The 24,608-nt window shown below is 36.0% G+C and overlaps 3 protein-coding genes across 5 annotated transcripts; 1 reads left to right on the top strand and 2 right to left on the bottom strand.

Moving 5' to 3' along the window:
- Positions 1 to 5,153: 5,153 nt before the first annotated feature.
- On the bottom strand, positions 5,154 to 5,870 carry LOC132186276 (uncharacterized). The gene has a single exon (XM_059600170.2). It carries the CDS (start codon positions 5,612 to 5,614, stop codon positions 5,327 to 5,329), a length of 288 nt encoding a protein of 95 aa, XP_059456153.2. The 5' UTR covers positions 5,615 to 5,870; the 3' UTR covers positions 5,154 to 5,326.
- Positions 5,871 to 6,742: 872 nt separating this feature from the next.
- On the bottom strand, positions 6,743 to 9,538 carry ARA12 (Subtilase family protein). Its single transcript, XM_059600169.2, has one exon. It carries the CDS (start codon positions 9,227 to 9,229, stop codon positions 6,941 to 6,943), a length of 2,289 nt encoding a protein of 762 aa, XP_059456152.2. The 5' UTR covers positions 9,230 to 9,538; the 3' UTR covers positions 6,743 to 6,940.
- An 8,841-nt stretch (positions 9,539 to 18,379) lies between these two features.
- On the top strand, positions 18,380 to 24,582 carry LOC132186393 (Chaperone DnaJ-domain superfamily protein). Of its 3 annotated transcripts, none has more exons than XM_059600352.2 (7): positions 18,380 to 18,885; positions 19,534 to 20,430; positions 21,414 to 21,499; positions 22,342 to 22,482; positions 23,212 to 23,683; positions 23,782 to 23,903; positions 24,272 to 24,582. In XM_059600352.2, exons 1-5 carry the CDS (start codon positions 18,397 to 18,399, stop codon positions 23,354 to 23,356), a joined length of 1,758 nt encoding a protein of 585 aa, XP_059456335.1. In that variant the 5' UTR covers positions 18,380 to 18,396; the 3' UTR covers positions 23,357 to 23,683; positions 23,782 to 23,903; positions 24,272 to 24,582. The 3 variants fall into 3 exon arrangements, with proteins under 3 accessions (XP_059456335.1, XP_059456334.1, XP_059456333.1); XM_059600351.2 differs by having other exon boundaries at positions 23,782 to 24,130; XM_059600350.2 differs by having other exon boundaries at positions 23,782 to 24,582.
- The last annotated feature ends 26 nt before the right edge of the window (positions 24,583 to 24,608 follow it).

The following is a 24,608-nucleotide window of genomic DNA, read 5'->3' as shown; positions in this document are numbered from 1 at the left end:
ACATCAGCTTTTGCATGTTAGTGGCAAAAAAAAGGTATGGAAAGAGAGTGGCGAAAGAAAAAGACATATATCCAGTTCATTTAATGTATGCTAGTTTCTCTCTGTTCGATCGCCTTATTCTCACCGCAAGTTGATACGATTGCCAACATTTTTTTTCGATTTTTTTTATTTATTAATTATTATTTATTTATGTGATTTGCTGGGTTCGATAGGTTTACTTTCATATCACAGATTTTTGTGATTTTTGTGGCGTATGAATGTCTGCATATGAAGATTAAACGTTTTGTCATGGACGACTTGTGACGGAATGTGATTCAAGGGTCCCTCCCTCTTAGGCTCTTTACCTTTTAGAAAGAAGGAAATCAAGCCGCTTCATTCATAGTATACACCTGGCATGAATGTGACTGACTCCTTACTTATCTATACACTTAACAATTAATCTCTCATCACTTTCTTAGTTTTAAATTTTCAACCAATCAGAAAATTTGCCACTCAAATAATGTTATAATATTAATTAAATAATTATATTGGTAGATTCTTATCAATTTAAAATTTTACAATAAATAATAATTTAATATGATAAGCTTGCATAACATAATCCTTTAAGATAAGTGGTGATATATAATAAATAATACAGGAAGTTTGCACCCATGACCCCATGATTTTACTGCAATCAATATATAACCTTTCAGGCAGACAAGAGGAGGTTATTCTTTCCGGCCCAGTTAAATTAAATATTACTGCATGCATTAACCTTTCATGCTTTGGCCCCACAAAGTGATATATAAAATTAAAGAAAACAACCATTTCGTCAGCTTATGATATATCCACTTAATCAATTTATTAACAAATACGCATCAAGTTAATAACCAGTTAAACATACTATGTGTTAGCATATAATATAAATCACTCGTTTATATATATATATATATATGGTTAAATTCACTTTACCCTCTAAAATTTTAAGGGTTTTTCAATTTGAACCCAAATGTTTAAAAATTGGCAATGTACCCCATAATATTTCAAAAAATTTCAATTTAGACCATCCGTTACTTATTTTCGTCTAATTGGACGGAAACATCCTACGTGCATTTCACGTGGGATTTTGATGCCCTCTATTTCAATTTTTTCATCATTAAAACCTTTGAAATTATGTAATTACCATAATGAGGGTAATTACATAATTTCATAAGTTTTAATGAGGGCAACATTGGAATAGAGGGCATCAAAATCCCACGTGAGACGCACGTAGGATGGTTTCCGTCCAATTACACGAAAATTAGTAACGGAGGGTTTGAATTGAAAATTTTTAAAACATTAGGGTGATACATTGCCAAACTTTAAATATTGGGGTTCAAATTGAAAAACTCTCAAAACTTCAAGGTAAAGTGAATTTTCCCCATATATATATATATATATATATATATATATTCTCATGAAACAAAGGTCGTTGATCCTTCTAATAAAACACATAAAGCAGAGATCATCCTTCTCATAAAACATATAAAAGCAGTGATCATTGATTCACATCTCTTATCTCTTCTTCCTAGCTCCCTTTCCCCAAGCGGCACCCGAGCTAGGATTTTGATTTACAAGAGATCAAGGTTAAAAGATAGAGTTGAAAAAAATAATAATAATAAATTAAAAAATTGAAGAATATATTTAACGAAATAAATTAATAATTTAACAAAATTTTATTATCATTTAAAACATATAAAAGTAACTTGAAAATAGTTTTAAATATACTTTCTTGACCTATATACGTAAATCATTCATCCATTGATCTACCATTTGGTTGCATAATCGGTTTATAACAAGTATTCATTACAGGAAATTAAAACTCTTTCAACATTGTAGCTGTCCCAGACTTCATATAAAAAAGAAGTATGTATTTATTCTTCCTCCAATTTTAATTATAAAAAAATACGTTTTTAAACTTTTATTAATGTAAGCGCAAATAATGATATAACGTGAATAACCAACACGATTAGCATCTTCATACGACAAATTTGGAATGGGTCATCATTTCAAGTTAATGGTTTTCCCTTGGAATCTCGAGTGTTACAATCCATACACAATATATTCGTCTTACAATGATATACGAGTATGCCAAACCTTAAACCCAAGCGAGTTAATCCATGACGAAAAATTATACGGAACCTAGTTTGAGACAACCTAGTCGGATCATGATCATCTAACAAGAAAACATCTAGTACTTTTTTCTTTTCTTTATTCAAAAATTAGCAAAAAAGATTACAGATAAGAGGATCATCTCCATTAAGTAAGAGATAGACTACCGCGCGTTAACTAATTAGGGTACGATAATTTGTTAAGCGTATTTTGTTTTGAATAGCTTCAAAAAAAATCTCCCTCTAAAATCAGTTATTACAAAAAAAAAAAAAAAAAAAAAAAAAAAAAAATCCTTCTATAATCAGATTATCCAACCCCAGAGAATATACTTTGCTAGCGAAATGCTAGGAGAGCTCCAAATTGACTCCATCCAAACTGAAGGTCTATTACCGTACGTCCAAGCATGTAGGGTAGCTTAAAAAAAAAAAAAAAACACTTCCCACAAAGTACTTGCTAAGATGAAATAATAATAATAATAATTAATATAGGGAAATTTGAGAGTTGTTTTATTTTCATGTAAACATTTAAGTTATGTTTGTTACGCGGAATGATTACTCTGTACAGCCCTAAAATTTTAATTCAACAAACTATAGCTAGCATTTTGCTTGTCAACCAAGCTACCCAATTATACAACAATCATTCAATGAGTCCAAAATCTCCACTGTTGGTACAATAAATATGCATAAGCCCACTCAATTAGCATTATCATGAAAAATAACTCAACGGCTACAAGCTTGTCACGTGACAAGCATTTAATGGACCATATTCAAGAGTTTTCTTTAAAATGAGGTATCGTAAATGACAAGAATTTGTCCAACAATATCAGACGAATCTTCTTTCAAGAGGAGGGAAGATCTCCCCTTTCACGATAGCAGTGCTCGGTGTCTTCTCTGTAGACTCCACCGGTCTTCGTTTCTAGTAAGTTGCTTTAGATTAAGTTTGTAGATCTATATTTAGTTTCTTTAACCTTGGATCTGATCGTCTTCTTTGGCCAAGGCGTGTCTTCCGAAATGATGTTTACGATGTCGTGCTCCTCCGCTGCTGTTTATGGGATTTTTATTTTTTGTTTTTTATTTTGTTTGTCCTGGCCTTCGGGTTGAAGATGGATTTATTGTCCTGTCCTTCGAGTTGAGGATGAAATAGATCAGTGTGGGGGCTTAACTCTCACGGCTGGCTTTTTAGTTTCTAGTTGTTTTTTATTTTTGTTTTGTATTTGAGCTATCCATGTCCTAGATTTAGTTTGCACGAAGCAGATTTATTCCTTAATGTAATTGTACATGGGTTAGCGGAAGCTTGAAGCCATTTTTATGACTTTGTAACCTTCATAGCTTTTAGCTATGATTTTTCAGAGTTGTATGCTCTGTGATGTAAGGGTTTTATGCTCGTAAAATTTCATCAATAAAAGCTCCATATTTTTCCAAAAAAAAAAAAAAAGACAAGAAAAAAAACAGAATTTGTGTGGAATTGAATAAAATGATTCATTTTAGATAAAATGTTGTAGGTCAATATTTTTTTTTTCATATTTGGTTTGTCTCATCTTATAAATCAACAATTAGATTTGTGGACTTATGTGGACTCCACATAAGTCAATGATAAATTTCACAAATCTAATGCGATTAATCTATTGAATTTGTAAGAAAATATTGACAAAATATAAAAAACTTATTTACTCATAATATTTCTCTTCATTTTATATAGTCGAAAAATAGAAGGATCTAAAAGATAAAATTGAAAATTTAAGAAATTATTAGAAAATGGTCTAAACCACATAAATCAATACAGTAATTTCTTAAAAAAGAAAAAGAAAGTAATAATCCCTTGGGAATTAAAATGTAACTGAATTTTTATGGATGTGCCCAATGTAAAGGTTAAAAAATGGGGAAGAACAAGATCGAGAAGATAGCAGATTAGTAGTGAATGTACCGAATGTAAAAGTTTGGATAAGACTTAATTGTTATCAATACAAAAGTTTTATCCCAAATTACAGAATTTTCTAATATCTTCGGAAGGGTGCTGATTGTAATGATCATGCTGATTTATAACATGACAAAAGAGAAACATACTGTAGCATATTCATGCGAAACTTTTTTCTTTCCTGAGCGTGACACATCATGAATGTCCCTTATAATTCTGAGCATGACATGACATATTATGCTTATCACTTGTACACTTGATGCATGTTTACGTATTTGGCATGGATATTTTTCACCTCGTATCAATCATGGCATGGATATCATGACTCACGTAGATGCCACTCATGTGTGTGTCTTATTTATTTCTTTTTCTTTTTCCTTTATTTATTTATTTTTTATTAAGCTGCGCCGTTTAACCCCCACTCCCAGAGTGTACAGTGTGCCTTCCGTGGATCCACCCCTTTCTAGCAAGATGGCCCGCGCAACTCCTCTTTGAATGCCTCAGCGTTTGCCTTGTAGGCCAACTCTCTTTATTTACGGCTTCGACTAGGAACACTGCCACCATAGCCCATGGGCCATACCTTTACGATGTGTTGCACTGCCCTACCATCAGCAAATTCGTAAATGTTGTTTCAACAGTCAAAAACTGTTTTTATAAGGATTGCAGGTTTGCAGTTTTTTATTTATTTATTTTTTTTTCTCACTTGTGGTACTTGGCCAAAAAAGCCCAACCAGACACCTACGGAAAAAGACCAACTTGTATTTTTCACCATATAAAAATACACGTGTCCTAAAAATTAGAAAGAAAAAAAAAAAAATTAAACCTAAAAAATAAAACTGAAAAATCCCCATTTTGTAAAACCTTAAAAAACTGTAAACGCATGTTATTTACCCAAAAATTTATTTAAATATATATTTGAACTTTTTTTTTTCTTCTTTCATCTCTTCTGCTGCTACACATTTTTTATTCATAATATTGTTCAGAATTTGCAGCACACTATGTTTTCCCTGAAGAAAAAATTGTGATTTATGCTATACAAGTAGGAGGCAATATTAGTTTAAGAAATAAAAAATTATACTCTACTTTCTTATAATTTCGAATATTTCACATTTTATTTTCAAAATTTGATTGAAATAAAAGGTAAATGATCAAACAATGGTCGAAATCATAACCTTGGCAGTTGGCACCACTTATACCGTTACACTGATAAAAAAGCAATTAATTAATTAAACTAATACTCTAATATGGTAGAATAATTGCAGCAAACTGCATTCACTTAAGCCTACAATATGAAGTTATGGGTCTCCGGCCCTTGGCGTTTAATGGGATCAGTGGCAGCAGCATCAGCTTCAGAGGAGACAGCGGCACCAGAAAGTGTGGGGGCATCAGTGGAGCCGGCGCCGCGACCAGGCTTGGGCTGGAGATGGCCTTCGGTTCCATAACCCTGGCGCTTGTAATCTTCCAGGTCCTTGTGCTGCAAATAGGGGCTGTCCTCCATAGGAAGCCCTTCTAACTTTCCCTTCTCTACACTTTCTGGCTTTCTCTCCTTCTGTTCCTGATTCTTCTCCATTATTCTTTCCTTTCCGTTTCTTCCTTACGAATTTTTGCTCTCTGTTGTTTGGCTTTGAGCTCTTCATGCGTGGTTTCTTATAATGATGACACGCTCTCGTGCTCTGTGCGTAGCTTCTCCACGTTTGACATACGTGTCAAACTACCATGACTTAGTCTCCACGTGGCATCTCCTGGGTAACAAGCATGTATCACAACGTAGAAAAAGTCATTGGGAGACCCAGGATAGGATTTGGATCATAGCTTCCTTTCCACGGTCATGACTCATGGGCCTGAGGAGAGAAAAAAAAAGAAAAAAAAAAAATTAAAAATATATATTTTAACTACCTATTTACATTTTACTTTCTACTTTTTATTTTCATTATTTTAATTTAAATTTTTTATTTTTATTTTTCAAAGCACTTACATTTTAAAGTAATGTCCACGTGATCTTATCAAAAGTCAAAAGTAGGATTTTTTGTTGTTGTAACATTTACTAGCTCACCAATTTTTAAGCTAAATCTTCTCATCTCCCCATTTTTAGCCCAAGGCCAGTGGCTAGAGGCAGGCCGATCCGTGTCAGCCTCTTTATGGATTTCTTTTAATCCGCTTAGCATCGGAAGCCTGTCATGGGAAAGCTAATTCTGTCTCCCAAAAAAAACTCGTACAACGGCCCAAATGATAAAAACACACACAAAAGGAAAACTTGACCTGATTTCCCTTCCTTTTAAGATCAAGCATTTCAATCAAATTCTTATAGTGGATACAAGTTTAATTGCGGAACAAGTAATCTGGCTAGAGCTCAACACAATTAGGGTAGTTTCCCTTCGATGACTATGGCCGCAACCAAACAATGGTGTTGTAAGAGCCATGTGCAATGCTTATCATTGAAACTGTTCTAAGTGGAGATAAGGAGACGGTTGGAATATTGGGAGAGGCAATTGCTGTTTGGTTCACAAAAGCAAAAAAATTGATCATTACGTTCACTCACATGTAATATGTAATGTGATTGCAGAATTATTTATATTTAGAAGAAAATGTCAATATTTAATAAGAATTAAGAAAGCCAGAATATTCAATTAACTCACTAGGCATAGCATATATGCTAATATGCATACATATTATCGAGATCGAACTGTACAAGTGTACAACGACAAAGAAATCATCCCCCATCCCATTCCAATAAGGTTTCTTATATTCTGTCTCGGGGAACAACATCAAACACTTGGTCCAACTTCCAATCTTAAACAATAACATTAAAGCTTCCTCAAACTTAAAAAAACATAAGAAATCAATTCACACCCTTTGAGTGCGTCACTAATCAAACCTTATTAATTCTGTCTCTCTTCTACTCCGATTCACCCGTGCCGATAGCTATCGGACTCGCCACAATGTGCTTCCCGTCCGACCACTCCAGACGTGTAAAGCTACCCGTATCCGGCAAAGTACCCGTGGCAGTGAATGTGACGGTGTAGGATTTCTTGTCGTTGATCTCAGCGAAACTCAACGACTCTGGCACAACGCTAATCTTTACCAAGGGGATCGCTGATGATACAGACGCTTTATACGTCCCCGGTGCGCCCACATTTGTAAGAGTCCGCGTGTACTTAACCACGCCAGTTCGACCAGTATTAAAAACCACAGAAAATGAAGGGTAATTAAGATCTGTCACACTGTATTTCTTACTAGTGTCGCACGTGAAATTTCTCTTGGCCAGGCTTCTGATTTGCAAATCGGAATAATTCAACGCGCAGAGGAAGTTTAGGTAGTCATCCGCCGTCAGATCGTAGACAAGCCCCGGATTAAGCGCCGCTACGGGGTCCACGTGTCCAGAGCCGTAATCGAACGGGGTGGCTGGTTTGCCAGTGGCTGCGTCTTGTAATTTTGCGCCGTTCTTGTACGCCGTGTACGCTGTGGTCATGAGCGCCGACCGAATCGCCGCGGGGCTCCAGTCCGGATGAGCCGCCTTGATAAGCGCGGCGAGCCCACTCACGTGTGGGCAAGACATCGACGTTCCCGAAATAATGTTGAATGGCACGCGCCGGGAGTCCGTGCTTAATCCGGTGGGGCCCACAATCCCAGACCATCCCGCTAGGATGTTGACACCTGGCGCGATGATGTCCGGTTTCAGTATCTCCGCGGTGACGGTGTTCGGCCCCCTCGAGCTAAACGCCGCGACAACGGGAGAAGGCTGGATCCTAACCTTGGTCCCTTCGAACTGAATCGTGGCCGTCGGATTTGGATCCGAAACCAAGTAACTCTTTATGGCGTCACCATTTTTCTCACCCACCGCCGCGGCAGGTAAAAGATGAGCATCAGCCACCAGCTCCTCGCCGTTTGCGTCGGTGTTAGACAAAACCATGCCAATACCACCGGCTGCTTTCACCACAGCTCCTTTCTGAACCCTGGCGTTCTGGCCTCGGTCACACAACACGATCTTGCCTGCGACTTTCTCGGGCGTCAAAGCACCCATCATGCACAAGTTCCCAACGGTGGTATTGCTCGCGTTACCGGCGTAAATAAACGGCGTTAACGTTCCGGGCAAAGGGTTTCCACTGTAGAGTGAAACGCCGGAGTAGTTTTTGCCGTTGCCAAGGCTGATGGAAGCCGGAAAATCACGATCTAGTGTCCCCGCACCTACGGTTGTGATCCACGGTGCCAGGTTGGTTAAACTATACGAGTTGGGGCCCGCGTTTCCGGCCGAGCAAGAGACTAGGATTCCCTTCTCCATCGCCGCAAAAGCTCCGACTGCTACGTTGTCTTTGTAATAGTCGGACATTCCACCGCCGAGGGACATGGAGAGGACGTTGACGTTGTCTTCAATGGCCTTGTCCATGGCCGCAATAATATCGGAGCTAAAACAGCCTCCCATCCAGCAGACCTTGTAGACGGCGACTCTCGCGCTCGGGGCCATCCCGCGCGCTGTTCCTGTCGCGTAGCCGAATAGGCTGGCGTCTTCTACAGCCGAGCCAGCTGCGGTGCTTGCAGTGTGAGTGCCATGGCCGTCGTCGTCTCTGGGAGATCTCGACTCTTTGCTTGTATCGATTGGACCTAGCGCAGCCTCGTAGCCTTTCGCGAAGTACCTCGCGCCGATTAGTTTGCGATTGCAGTTGGAGGAAGTGAAATTGGTACCTGTTTCGCACGCGCCTTTCCAGTTACTGGGTACGGGTCCCAGCCCAGTGTCGTCGAAGCTCTTGCTCTCGGGCCAAACACCGGTGTCTAAGACTCCGACAACGATCTCACTCGCTGAGTTGGCCTCGGGGGACAAAGCGGAGCTTTTGTCGAGCCCGAGGAACTGAGGGGTGCGAGTCGTGTGTAGCTCGTACTTCAGTTCAGGCGACACGAAGAGAACTCCGGATTGGTTTTCCAGCAACAGGGCTTCCTCGGTCGTCAATCTCGTGGAGAAGCCGTGGATGGCATTGTCGTAGGTGTATAACATTTCGGCGGAGCCGGATACCGACTTGAGTGACGAGTCGTACCAGTGCGAGTGGTGCTCGAAACTCGCCGGCATTTCGGATTTGGCCATGTGAACAATGTAAGTCGATCTCCGTTGGTCGGATTTCTTCTCCACCGTTGCCGTGGACACGTGGCAGAGTCCCAGGAGCACAACAAGCATGAGAGACTTAAACGTCTTCATCTTCTTTAGCTACTTTTTCTTCAATCCCTGAGACAGAGAGACACCAGGAAAGAGAGAGAAGCGTTTGCAACTCTTTATGTATTAATATAATAAGTGCGAAAAGGAACGAGAGTGAACGAAATCATGCATGAGAGAGAGTGTAGACGGTGGCTGCTTGTTTGGTTCTTTGAATGATTACGTTAAGACAAAAGGGAAAAAGAGAGGATCAGAGGAAACAAACAGCTTTCATCACGTGTCGTCTAGCTTTTTTCCATCTCTGTACAGACCCAGTGTTCCATTTTTCCTAGCTTTAATTTTGCAGATAAAAGAACACCAACCCCTAGTCTTTTATCATCAACCTCAATGTGAATCGAATCCTATACCCCATTGTGCGATTTTACACTTTAGACCCTATATAATAGTAGAAAGTTTTAGAGAGGAGTGCTATTTTTTCCTCTCACATTAATTATCATCTTTTATTTTTTAAAGTATTTTATAGATATTCTTTTATCTCTCATTTATCTCTTATCTCTTAAAAAAAAATACTGTTAAATCTAAGAGATCTCAAGTTTAAACAAATTTTAAGATTTTATGTTATAGTGTATTTCTGAATTCTTATCTCTTGTTTCAATCCTATATGATTAGGTTGATATGACAATGCTCACTAACCTTTTTTTTTTTTCTTTTTTTTTTGAATAAACACTAATTTAAGCTTGATGAGTATAATCAATCCAATAATATAAGGGTAGGATGAGAATAAGTATATAACATTACTCAATATCGGTGGTGGTTCAATGGTCTAAAAAAATCTCCAAAGTGGTTAAGCATGTACAAGAGCGTGGGTTTGAATCTCTGCAATATAGAATTCACACATATGCCTAATTATTAATTAGTATTAATCACCTTAGTTTTTATTGATGTTCTAGTGGGGCTGGGTCAGGCTATAGCTTAGTCGGACTTGAGAGAGCGCTTACGACTTTTACCGTCCAAGCTCCTCCTGTGCGACTCAACGAATAAGTGCTATTATGGTCACGCGCAGGTAAAATAGCCACAATTAATCTCCATGTCCTACTATTTTTGAATAGAAAATATATATATATATATATATATATATATATTAAAATAACAAATTTTATATATTTATGCTTAAAAGTTTACATCAACCCTTTTTTATATAATTTGACCTCGATATGGATTTCTCACTCACATTCATGTTTTGCCTTACTCGCACTTATTGATGAGGTATGTTTTAAAAAAAATGTTAGGAGTTAATAAGTTCTTTTTATATTTGATTTATAATTTTTTATAAATTAAATAGATATATCATTAAATTTGTGAAATTTACTATTAACTTAAGTAAAGTTAACATAAATTTATAAATCTAATGATTAATTTATAAGATAAAATAAATCAAATATAAAAGAAATATTGACTCTTAGCATTTTTTGACCCCAACTTTCAGCATTTCTCGACACCCAACTTTGTTCAGATAACTCTAAATTTCATGAACGATATTTATCCGACAAGGAATATCATGAACGGTTGAACGGTGCTTAGTTTCAATGAATAATTTAATTTTACGTGTTTTTTTGGTTCACGGGTATCTGTCCGTAGTGATTAAAATTCTATCCTGGTTGGTGAGAGAGTGATTTCTCGGGGGTTTACCCACCAACTAACCCACCCTCCCTTCACCCTCCCTTAAATAGTGCCTGAAACTATCTCACGGGTTTTATTCCATTACGGAGTTCCAAAATTATGTCGCCGTTGGGCAGTGAATCACGTGGACTCTTTGGACGGCGTGATTGGAGGATCGTTAATGCCAAGAGTCGATTATTTCTTCCGCGACATAAACACTCAATCCTTGAACAGTGTGAACAGAACAGGTGGCCTTAAAAGAACACGCAGAACGTTAGCTTTCATCAACTTTCTATTCACACAGGAAGGCCTATGAAGAGCGAACCTGCATAAGTCACAATCTTAGCGGTTGGCAGTGGCCATAGTATACTACTGCTAAATGTCAGGGCGGCGGAAAGTAGAGTGCTAATAGTCCAAAAAAATGTAAGCCTTTTTTTTCTAGGGCTATATTGGCTATGTTTTTTATTGGCCTTTTAAAAAAAAAAAAAAAAAACCTAAAATTATAGTAAATTTGATTAATGGGAAAAAATACGAATATTTTGTATAAAAAAATAAAAATAAAATTTGTATGAAAAAAAAAATTTGTTTATAGTGATTATGTTATTTAAATTATAATAAAAAGTTATTGATGTGATGTAAAAAATAAGTATTAAACTTTAATTACTCCATAAAATCAAACCTTAATATAACTTAAATGTTTTTTACAACTTTGCTTTCCAAGACATAAAAATAAAGAAAGATGAACAATAATACAAGTTATAGTGTAATTTAAATAAAAATATATTATAGACTTAAAATAATAATTATTTAAATATTTAAAAAAAAAAGCCTCACTTAAAACATGGCCTTAGACATTAAAATTTAGAGTAATTTTATTTAATATACTAATATATGATTACCACTCAATTAAGATAATATCACAGTAAAAATTAATTATTAATTTATTTTAAATAAATAATTATTCAAAGACTTTCATATCATCATGTCGTATACCGATCACATTTGCTATACATTTTTTTTTTTTTCTGATCTTTCTTTAATTCTCCAACTTTTTAAAATAACAATTTGATATATGAGCCTACAGATTTAATGATAATTTTAAAAAATAAAAAATAAAAAAAATAATTGAAAAATAAAATGTAGCGTTTTCCTAACATTTTACTAAAAAAATATTACTCTAAAATTTATTTCCCTAGCTAATGCCTACCACCAGGTGGGCGCATCTACGTTGTGTCCTGATCGAAGAAGAAACGATCGTCTTCCCCATGTGACTCATGTGAGCACGCTACGTAGATTGGACGGCCCGCCGGTTATGGTTGTAATATCATAATATTTGAAGGTTATTCTGATCTTGTCAAGCCTGAATCCTGATGTGTGTTACTCACAAGGTATTTTCAGGATCTATTTTTAATAGAAAAGATCGACTTCCACATTTGTCGTATTCCTTTATAAAACTAAAATCCTCAGAAAATCGGTATGTTGTGTCCGGAAAATATGGTTGAAGTTACTGAATGATTCCAAATAGATGACCATTAGACGGGTCCATGTGAGTCCATTGCATGGCTGAGAATCGAGATACCTCGATTGCTCGATATGAGGTTTATAACACAGACATATATAATTGATTTATTTATTTATTTATTTTTATTTTTTAAAAAAGCAGGAGAATTATAATACAGAATTAAAAAAAAAAAAAAAAAAAAAAAAAAAAAAAAAAAGGTATGATGAATTGTGGTCCAATTAGCTTTCAATTGAATTTCCTAATTGTCTCCGTTAGGTTGGACAAAAGATTCATGGTAGCCAGGAGTACTGCTTCCAAGTTTCCAACCCGCCTGCTAGTGCTACATGTGCTTATTAATATTCGTGTCTTCCATTTCCTGCCACTGCCAGCTTCCTACCAGCTTCTACCGTGTCGCGATGCAGTAGATTTACAAACAAGATTATCACGAAATAATATTGTTAAAATAAATTTTTTCATGGTCGATCGGATCGGTGACCGCAGAATAGTAAAAAGAGCTACGGAGAAGAGTCTCCAATGTCGGGGTGTGCTCCTTTTTTATAAGAGACTCTATCGAGATGTGCCATTTCCTAGTAAATTTCAAAACATTCTAATTTTTTTTTTTTCACTTTTTATATTACATTAATATTTTTTATTACTATACGAATTATTTGAATCTCTCTAATTAAGATATTTGTATGTCTATGGAGTTTGTTTCTTATGGTGGAAATTAAGGTCCTTATCATTCATTCAGCTCTAGTTTATTCTCGACTAGGGAACCAGAGAACAAACCAATTTTCTTGTCTTTGTCTCTAGAAGCTTGTTTATGCAATCCATATTGTCTGTATTCTGAAGTTTGCATTCTTGCGGATATGGTTCTCCTCCTTTGTTAAGGCACACAAATCACTGTAAGTTGGCAACAAAAAGCATGATATGAACGGATTTGGCTCAAGCACTATATATATAAAAAATAACAAAATAAATTAAAAAAAGAACGGTTCAAATTTAATTTCAAAATTTCATAAGAAAAATTTAGTAAAATTAAATCTTGACCATTTAGAAATTATCAAAAAATAAAAAATAAAAACCTCTTGTAGTCTTTTTTATTGCACCTAAACCAAATCCGATAGGAACTACCGGTTGTTGGATTGATAGTCGTATTTTAGTTATAGAGTACTGGTTACTTTTTCGGTTGTAACAAGCAAATTACTTTACAAAAAAAAGAGAAAAAAAGTCTACATATCCCCTCAAATTACCATTCAATTGATAATATTCTAAGCTTTTAATTAAGACAATGTTCCTATTAAACTACAAAAAAAAAAAAATTGACAATCTTCGAAGACCAATATAATCACAAAATGAACGTAAAGTTTTTCAACAGGACAAAAATATTCTAATCAATTTGAAAAAAAAAAAAAGAGGTTCTCTTTAAGAAAAAAATAAAAATAAATTTCACACCTTTTTTTTTTTTTTTTTTTTAAAGGTATTTACGTCATGGGGACATTGGCAATTTTTTCGTCATTGGTGTTAATCTGAGAAAAAAAAAAAAAAAAAAGATGGATCTTATTTTTTTCATTATAATTAATGAAATTTTCCATGAGCACTTACTCAATGTTGAGAGCCTTAGACCAACTTGGCCATCTCAACCGTTACTCATAATCGTTTCAACTTGGATATTCATATACTTGTAGACTTGTAGTGGGTAATTGTCGGATAATTTGACTGATTAATTTTTTTGGAGATTGATTTCTTCACGTGTGAGATAAAGTAGTCCGAAAAACCATGAGTATGCTAAACAAGTATATTTGGCCATTATTCTATCATGATTACCAAAGACACCGAGCTGCATGGGTCATAACTTATTATTATTATTATTTTTTTGATATGTCCACACAAGAGGGGGAAAGGGAGATTCGAACTAGTGACCTCCACTTCATAAGACGTAGTTTCTAACCGATTTACTTTAAAACATAAAACAAAATGTTAATAAATACAATTTACCAATAATGACACACCTCTTAACACCTTTTTTTTTACAACAACTAATTCAAAAGTCGGTTGAAGTGTTACCTCATCACACATCCTAATATATAATGACACAATTGTTTTTAAAATTGGTTTGAAGAAAATTTCTTTCAACCTCATATAATAAATTTGAGTTTTTAAAAAATTAATGTTTAGATTTTTAGGTTAATAGAGTGCCAATAAATAACCGTTAATAATATTAAATAAAACATGTAAGAAATAGCACTTAAAACTCATTAAAGTAGATTGAAAAAAATTTCCTCTAAATAAAAAAGAAAAGAAAAGAAAGTCATCCTTAAAATAATTATGAAATAAAAATCAAATTTGTAGTCTCTCTCCTCCAAAGGACATGCAGCCATCGAGGTTGAAGCCTACACTCTAGTGCAACAACTACGAACGGGGCATATCTTTTTAGGGCAGTACTGAATTAAGGTTGCATAAGATTCCTTGTTTTAGATCCTAGTTGTTTGTTTGCTTCACATCTTAGTTCTATAGCTACAAGTTCTTTCATCCAATAGAAACTTCAACCGCACTTCACAACTCAGTTACCGTTGAATTTTGTGTGTAATTTGGGGCCCTACATTACCCAATCATTGAAGCAATTTCTTCCTTGAAATCATTCTATGACAGTTGGTTCTACTCTGTTCTATGATCAGTACTCTATATTATTGCTTCTCATGTTATTGACATATAGGGTCCATGACCATGAGCACTTTTTGTTTTTGGTTTTTTCAAGTCGCGTCCATGAGCACTTTTTGGGCCATTTGGGTCAACTTTTTCCGTGTAAAGTGTGGGAACGGGTGGAATGAAGATTTTTCATAGGGTAAAGTTAAATTTGATAGAGGTGAAGTCTCGTTTTTAATCCTATATAGCTGTTAATGAGTCACCTTCCAACAAAAGAGAAGAGTTACCCTCGAAAGAAGCTAGTTGTACAGCTAGAAGAGCTGTGGCGGCTTCTCCTGTGCTCATGTTCATGAATCACATTTATGTGAAAACAAATTAGATTCTCTTCGGTTCATTTGAATTGAAAAATATTTAATTGATTATAATAAAGAAATATTTTTGTCCATTCAAAAAATAAAAAAATAAAAAAAACTTTTCAAATATAACTAACTTGGTCATATTCCACATGAAGCCATTAAGATCAGTATTCACTAAGAAGTGTTGAAAGTGGCCCAAATCTCCCCTTGGACTAGGCCATTAATAAGAAATGGGTGGCTTGGCTTGGCAGCTTTGGGGCTGGTTCTGCCAAGGCGCCACCCCCAAAGCACCCAACCCATTCATTTTCCATTAATGGTCTAGATTGGATTTACTGCACCAGGTACAAGACCTTAAATATGACATGTGATCTGATTCTAACATCATCTTCGAGTGAGATGTCTTAACATTATTCTAGAAAGCAAAGGGTACAGGGATCCAGATACTCTCCCGTCTTTTAAGGATGAGAGAGTATTCAGATCACGGTTGAGATTTATCTAAAAAAATTTTAAGACTACAAATGAGTCATGTCCTTAATATCCAATCCTTCAAGGATTAGAGAGGATCGGTGGCCTTAATTCATGAAACTTGTTAAAGGAAAAATGAAAAATTTGACGGGAGGTATGAAAAAAAATTATAAGTTATATTTTTTAAATGATAATTCATTTTATTTATTTATTTTGTTAGTTATATTCTTTAGTTTTTAATTAATTATTGTTCAGTTCTGTCTTTTAATTTTTGTCCCTTGTGTGAACTAAAATATTGATTCTGCTTCCCCGTCAATCACAATCACTCAATCAGGATGCGACACTTTTCAAATTTCATGCACTCTACGATAATGATACCAATATTGGATTGATATCCCAAGCAATATATGTTATTAGAGTTGTTTATTTCAAATGACCCAAAGTGTGACAAGTAAATTAAAGAAAGAAAAATATTACAAAAGGATGGCTTGAGTGACTATGATGATGGCGTGGTCGAACCACTTTACGTGGCCAAAGAATGTGTTTTGGCCGACTCAAACCGGCCATAAAAGATGGTTAAACTATCTCGTTGGTAATTAAGATCTTCTTCATTTTATTTAAATTGAAAAATATTCAATTAGTTATAATAACGTAGTATTTTTGTCGAATCAGGATCCCCTCTCATTGGAGGAAAAATTAAAAATTCTCAAATTGTTAATCTTGGCCATTCAATATCATGTAATGGCTCACAAACTACCACCTGTTCTACTAAATTTTAATTAATAAAATTTTATTTAACTTTTTTAAAAAAAATTAAAATTAAAATAATAGAAAATTTAAATAAAATAATAAAAACATATGGGTGGTCGGCCACTCCAGTTGAAAACCCAAGGGTGGCTTCGGCCACCCCCAAGGGCCAAGTTGGGGGCGGCTTTGGCCAGTGGGGCAAGTGGCAGCCTGTGAACCATTGTATAATATTGAATGGCTAAGATTGACAATTAGAGAATCTTCAATTTTTCATCCAATAGGAGGGGATCCGCCACCCCTGGGTTTTTAGCTGAGGTCAGCCACCCCATATATTTTTATTATTTAATTTAATTTAATTTTTTTAATTTTTATTTTCTTTTTAAAAATTAATTAATATTTTATTATTTAAACTTTAGTGGGACACATGACAGCTTGTGAACCGTTGTATAATATTAAATGACTAAGATTGACAATTTGAGAATCTCCAATTTTCCATCCAATAGGAGAAGATCCCAAACTATTTTTGTCCCTAAAAAAAAAAAAAAAAAACGCAATCACTATAATTAACTACATATTCTTCATGATTTTGTTCCTCTAATGACCAATTTTTTTTTTAAAAAAGTATTTATTGTTATAATTTAGACTGCTGCTCATTCAAAGGAAATTGTTCAAATAAAATGTACTGTGCCGGTTAGGGGTGGGCAAATTAACCGTTACTGTTTAACCGGCCGTCTACCGGCTTCGACCGAACCGATATTAACCGTAACTGTTTAACCGATATTCTTATTGGTTAAAAATGTTGTACCGAAATTCTTATCGGTTCGGTTCGGTTAACCATTTGTTATCGATTAACCGTTTTAACCGATAAGAACCGGTATGGGGGAAGACTAGTAACAAAACTAGTCTAGTTCAGTTGGTAGGGAACTAGAGCACAAGGCTCAAATCCTCGTGGTTGGGCTATAGACTCTTTCTTCCTTTGTTTTTCTTTATTTTCCTTCTCACCATTTTTTTTCCCAATTCCCACGCCACATATTTCTTTTCTTTTCTTTTTCTCCTCCTCCCACACAACAGACTCTTTCTTCTTCATTGTTTTTCCTTATTTTCCTTCTCTTCCCAATTCCCACGCCACATATTTCTTTTCTTTTTTTTTTCTCCTCCTCCCACGCAGCAGACTCTTTCTTCCTCATTGTTTTTCTTTCTTTTCCTTCTCACCATTGTAGGAGAATGGGTTTCTTCCCTATTATTATTATTATTTTTCTCTTTCTAGTTCTCGCAACATCCGCCCCCATCTGCTCTCACATACGTCTCTTTTTAGCATCAATGATTTCATTCAGGGAAGAGTTTTTGCCTTTTGGTGCTTGGGAGTTAGAGAAGTAAAGAACACTGAATAAAGTGAGATTTATAATTGGTTAACCGGTTTAACCGAACCGTTTAACCGTGTACTGTTATAACCGATAATTTCGGTTAAAATTCTTATCGGTTAAGAAACCGTTTAACCGAAAATTATCGGTTAATAACCGATAAGAGCTAAAATCGGACCGTTTTGACCGATTCCCACCCCTAGTGCCGGTGCACAAACCAATCACAAAGGCAAATGCTATTTTTCTTTTAAAAAAAAAAAAAATCAAAATGTTGAAAAAGGGACGATGTTGGGGAGATGGTGAGGGGAATGTATTCTAGGCTTCTAGCATCCGAGATCACAAATCCACGATCCTATTCCTCCGCCCTCTCTATTGTAAGTAATAGGCAAATGCTTTTTTGCATTCTTTCACCCATCTTCCCACCATCTCCTCCCTCTTGTATTTTTTTTGAAAAATCAAGAAGTTGAAAGAGGAAAGATGGTGGAGAGATGGGTGGTAGAATGCATTGTAGCAAATCTCGTAGTAATAAGTATCCTTCACTGTTTGTCGCCACGTCAGACTCCAACCTCCCGATTGCATCATAATTTCCAAATATTCCGAAAACCCAAAAAAAAAAAAAAAAAAAAAAGAAGAGGAAGAAAGAAAATGGCTTCTCTCGCCGCCGTTGCCGGGGACTATCTTCGCCGACGAATTTCTAAAATCTCAGCTCAACTAAATTACAGCAATACTAAGTGCTTGTATCCGATTCGTGGAACTCGGTGGTTCAGCAGCGGCACTGAGTCGTCTCGGACTGAGTACCCGGGCGAGAACGCGTACGATCTCTTAGGAGTATCGGAGACCAGCTCGTTCGCCGAAATCAAAGCTTCATTTCGAAAATTGGCTAAAGAAACTCACCCTGACCTCGTCGAGTCGAAGAACGATTCGGCTGCTTCTCAGCGGTTCGTGCAAATCCTTGCGGCCTATGAGGTGCTGTTCTCTCAGCTCTAGTAGTCTAATCTGGTTATCTATCATAAATGTATTGTTGAATGTGTTTGTTTTTCAATTTTTTTTTGTGATTTGTAGCTGAATTTGAGTTTCTAGAGTAGAACGAATCATCGAATTGTTTTGGCTTCGTAGTATATTGATTTGGAAATTGAATTTTTACTGAATGCTGATTATAGGTACGGAGTGCTTTGCTAGTGATTAGGCTGGCCTTGTAAGGAGCTTAAATCCAATCTTTTGACATGATGAAAGGGAATGAATTGGAAGGGCTAAGTTGAATATCTTATCTTCTGTCCTCTATTGGCTTGTAGTATCTGAGTATAATAGTAAATTGAAAGTAGTGCTTGTTTCTTGCTTCAAAGAACTGATATATTTGGATGAGCGTCTAGCCGGAATATCTTTTGATACTGATAATATGTTTATACGGTCATGTACACATTTCTGTGACTGTGGGTAATGGTATTGTCAGTAGGACTGTAGGAGTCTATGTTTGCTAGAGGAAGTTCTAAACTGAAGTGTTATATGTGCTGGAATGTGCATTTATAGTGGGTAATGGTAATGTTCAGTTTTTGTGGTATGCTTTGACATTACAGGGTATTCTGACCTCACAGAATAATCAATAATGGATTGCAGATTCTTTCAGATTCTGAGAAGAGGGCCCATTATGACGGGTATCTGTTATGGCAGAGAAGGCTTTTGCAGAAACATTCGAGACAAGGAACAAGGTTATCAACATATAGATCCCATATAACAACATTTAAGCAGATGGAAGTTGTTGAATGGTTAAAGTGGTATAGATATGCTATAAATGATATAGTGTCAGAGAAGAAGGTGGTTCTTGGAACAGGCTATTTTGATGTGCTTGAAAGGGATTTTTATTCAGCCATACATGCAGCGTTCTATGGCCCAATAATTGAGTCAATGGATCTTCTTCCTGACCGCTTTGAAGCTGAGGAGAGGTCTGTCTATGAAACTCCTGAGGTTTTGCACTTGGTTTCAGGGCGTGATCTTTTTGGGATGGTCTGCCTGGTCAATAGGATTCCTGAAATATCTTTTGCCAGTAATGAAAAATTAACTTCGTTTGCATCTATAGATTTGGGCATCTGTCCAACCTTTCAGAATATGGGCAGCCACATGAGCTCTGAAGGCGTGGATGATTTTGGAACTCCTTTGATGCAATCACGGAATGTTACCGAGCACACTTCAGATGCATATAAAAATCTAGAGTTGCATGTATCTAGAAGAGTGGTTGCTGTGGCCACTAGAGTGCCTCCTAAAAGTCATTGCGATGATATACAGAATGAAGAGGCTCAAGATCAGATACATGTATTTCTTAGCTCACATGAAGATCCATCCATGCATATTACCGATGAGTTCTCCACAGATCAGTTTTCTGGTGGTGCAGTTGGATCAAAGATTCCATTGGGAACTATAATTGGACTGGGGACTAGCCCAGATGAAGGGTCTTGCTTTGTATATGATAGCAATGGTACAAAAACCCATGTGATTATGAAGCACAGAACATTGCTGGTTTGTAAAACTGGTTCCCTTCAGTTATTATGTTTTTAACTTTCATCCTTGCCAAGTTTTAGTCTTATCTGATATTATTACAATTCTCTCTTGTTTCTGTTTCATTTTCTGTCAGAGCAAAGGTAGATCGTAGTCCCTGCATGATAGTGGTTTCTTGCATATGCTGCGTGATAGATATTTTAAATCATTTCCAACTGATTGAATATGATTAGATCTACAACTGAATTGGTATTGTTGACAATGAGAACTATCTCTTGGTTTCCTTTTAACCTCTAATGGAGAAATGCTAGGGTGTCCAATGACCTTGCATACTTTATATACTGATGTAATATCGCTGAAGGTACTAAATTTGATATAGTTGCTTGTTGCATCTACGGATGCATATCATTAGAGGATGCACCTTTTGATTGGCTAAGTTGCATGATGCACCCCCCCAAGAACCATTTGCAAACAGTTGAAAAGATTACTTGAAGAAAAGCTTTTTGTTGTGGCAGGCACGATTGGATAAAATTTTTGTTCCTTTATAGCTTTTGATTGAAAAAAATACTATGAAATTTGAGGACCATGGACAACATCCTTTGTATTACTCTAGTTTTTACATACTTTTCAGTTTTCCAGCATCATTGCTGATTTGGGTGTCTCTTTTCTTTTAGCGGGCTTCGTATATGCCAGGAAAATGTTTTTGCATTGGTGTACATCTTATCCACCACATTTGCCTGACTGATGTTTAGTTGTCCCTCATTCTAGGGTCACCTCCTGGCCTCTTGCATAAGCTCCCATTTACATTAAGATAATTCATACGTTAAGAACTTTTTGGAGCTATATTTGGAGTCAACCATAGGTGATTGCCTCACGTGATATCCATGTCTGTTTGTATGATTGTAATTCTACAGTGCCAGATGAGCTCTATTTTGGATAAATTGGTTCAATATACAGCCTGAATTTGTAATATGTATTGATTTAGTTTTTCTTCTTGTTTTTAGGTGAAGCACATGCACTGGTATCGTGTGCAAGAAGAAGTTTCTGTTTGTGAGTGTAGATGCAGTAGAGCCCGTTTACCCCCAAGCAAGTAAGCTATGGCAGCTATGGAATTTCTTAAATCCTAATAATGGATGAGTTATAACTATTTTCACTACTCAAATCAGTTTATCTCTCACCCCAAATATTGAAGCTGCAAAATGAAATTTGCTTTGCTCCAAATCCCTTTATGTTTTTGTGGCTGTGAGCTTTTGTTCTAATGGGTTTCACTGATAATCTTTAATATTTGCTTGTAAATAAGTTTCGGTTGCCTGTCATTGGGTTCAGTCTGCAGTCAAAGAACCATGTGATTTTGGTCATGCGTAGTTGTCCTTTGTTCCTTATTATATGTTCATTTTTTTTAAGGTTTGATGTCACCAGACGAAAACTTAGTGAGATATTTAGACTACATATGTTTCTCCAGATTTTGTTGAAACCCAGAAGCATTGGTGCTTTTGTTGTTAGCGTTATTGGTTCTTTTTGTTTCTATGAGCTTTGGGAATGGTGTTATTATTAGTTCTCTTTTGAAAATAACTGAGTTTATTGGCCAATATGGTGAATTTGATTTGGGCTGTGTTTCTTTTTTTGGCTGTGTTTTATTAGCAGCCACTTTGGATAAATAGTTAAATACCCACCAAGGTTAGTTGAGTAATGCCTTCCTGAAATAGTCTAAAGCTTCCATCTTCTGTGATTAGGGTGCATAAGACATTGAAGATGATACCCAAAGAAATACAAACTACTAATTCTTCTCAAGCTAAGGTTGATACGTGTATGCAATCAACAAAATCAATATTTGTAAATGTCATGTGTTACTGTCTCTTGCACGTACCATATGAAATCTCTTCATAGAAATCCTACTTAGTACTCCTTGATCTTCTGAACCTACTTCAACAGATTTTGGCTGTTTGAGCCTCGATGTGGCATGCATGACATTGGTGGTTGGTATGTTGAAACATTTGGCAGAGATAAGAAAGGTCGGACTGTCCCATCACAAAGATATTGGGATGGCTTTGATGCTAGTGAAGAATTTGACAAGTAAGTTCTTAACATGTAGCCTTAGCAACTGCTTGAGCTGTTTCTGTTTGTTGTGTGATTGCCCACTAAATAGTCTAGGACGGATATTTTACTTCAAAACTTGTTTGGAATCAACTTCAACTTTGATAGAACAATAGCCAAATGTATAGAATGGGTAATTTTAGTGTTAAAGAATATGGCAAGTTGGCACGTGGCTTGAGAAATGAGATTGAAATTGAATCTTATTTTTCTTCAGCTATTCTTCAAATTTCAGTTTGTTTTTTGGTTCTTTTAATTTATGACAACCAAAAAATAATAAGGTCATCCCCATCCTAGCTACTATAAAGCATAATTAAAGTTCATCCGACTAGTCAAAAGAAAAAAAGAAAGAAATTGAAGATTATTTTTATGTTACCCCACCCAACTTTCATAATTGATAACTATAGAATTTGGGATATCTTTGGCAGAGAATAATTAATAATGGACAATATAGGATACAAGGAAGGTATAATTAAAAATGAAGAATATAGGATATAATGAATTAGAATCAAATGCAATGGAAGTAATAATGTGAACTATATGCTCAAACCAAATAACACAAAAAACAGGCTATGATTCATTGTAATGGATGCATACCTTATAGGTACTTACTTGATTTGGAGAAGTTGATGCATCAAATTTAGCTAACACAAGTCAAAGATACTGCAATTTGGAAGTGCACCCTTACTTTATTTCATTTTTTATGTGCAGGAGACTCCATCCAGCGATATATTTGCTTGCGCTTGCATATAGAACTCTAGATCTTGAAGATTCAAAAAGAAGGCAACGAACAGTTAGGGACATCGTTGGAGGAAAGCTGTTTAGAATTCTCAGTTGGTGCAAGAAAATTGTTTAGGATGGATACCACAGTTTTCTGATGCTATAAATGCTTCATTCCTGAGGTGAAAGGACCCTGTTGATTTAGGATTCATATTCAGTTACAAGGTCTTCAGAAAGCTAAGTTGCTGGCAGCTATTTATGCAAAAGAAAAAATCTCTTATCCTGCTATTAGGGTTAACAAAGACGGTCCTTTGGAGTTGGTATACCATTGAAGAACAAGTTTTTAGAATATCCATATATCACTGGAAGGGACTTTCTGATGATATGAAGGGATCAGCTATCTGAAAAGGGGGTTGTCGACCTCTAGGTCTACCTTCGTGCCCACTAATGGAACTATGAACGGGTAAGTGAACAGGTAGCCCTTCCTGCTTTACCTTGCTTTCCATTAGCCAATCCTACTCAACATAGATAATATCTTTACCCCCATTGGTTTGGTTTTAGGGGTTGTGGAGATTAAGACTACTACTTGCGCTATAGGACCAGGGATGAAGCAGAGCAGGAAGGAGGCTGGCATTATTCAGGCAATAAACTGAGTTTATGGTTCCTGTTTGTTTCATGAGATTGTAAGTAGCGTAATGAGTCTTTGTGAGTCAATCATCCGACCATTCCTGAATTTTGAAAGGAATGGTTTAAGGGGTGCCCTTTCCTATAGCTCTAGCTGTTGATTTCGCATAACTATTCATTTGATCAAGGTCATAAAAAACCCAAGTTGCATTGGCAGTGGTTTCTACAGAATTATCATCCTGTGTCTTGTGTTGGTATTCATGAAGAATCAAAGATGCTATTTACGGTATATCCAGGAAATTGTTTGCCTTTCTTTTTTCTGATAAGATTCCTTGAACGTGTAAGGAATGTTCCTGTCCAGCGTTGTCTGGTAGTATGTGGTGTAAAAGTGACTTCTTATGTTCACTTCTGACTGAATTGGTTTCAGAGCTGTTCTGAGGCATTGAAAGAAGGGATCATATCTCTTGGAATATCATCGCTAATGATGTGGAGACTGAAGACAGAAGAATAAAACTTTTTTGTAGCAGGTCAATTGCAAGTCTGGTGGAGGCTACTGTGTGAAGAATTTAGCGGTAGTTGAACTATATCCTGTCATATGTATTTAGGTTTGCCTTAGCTGCTTTCTCGTGTTTATGATGTACTTCTCCTTATCATAAAAAGCTGAGTCTTTTTTTGAAAGTTTGGGTTATGTTGTCTTTTTTCCATTAATGAATTACATGTACAGGTTTCTGCATTATTTCCCACAGCAGTGCTTATTTTTGTGT

The sequence above is a fragment of the Corylus avellana genome, chromosome 6, assembly GCF_965113065.1.
Source record: "Corylus avellana chromosome 6, dhCorAvel1.hap1.2, whole genome shotgun sequence".
Taxonomy (NCBI): domain Eukaryota; kingdom Viridiplantae; phylum Streptophyta; class Magnoliopsida; order Fagales; family Betulaceae; genus Corylus; species Corylus avellana.
This window is presented reverse-complemented; position numbering and strand designations above follow the sequence as displayed.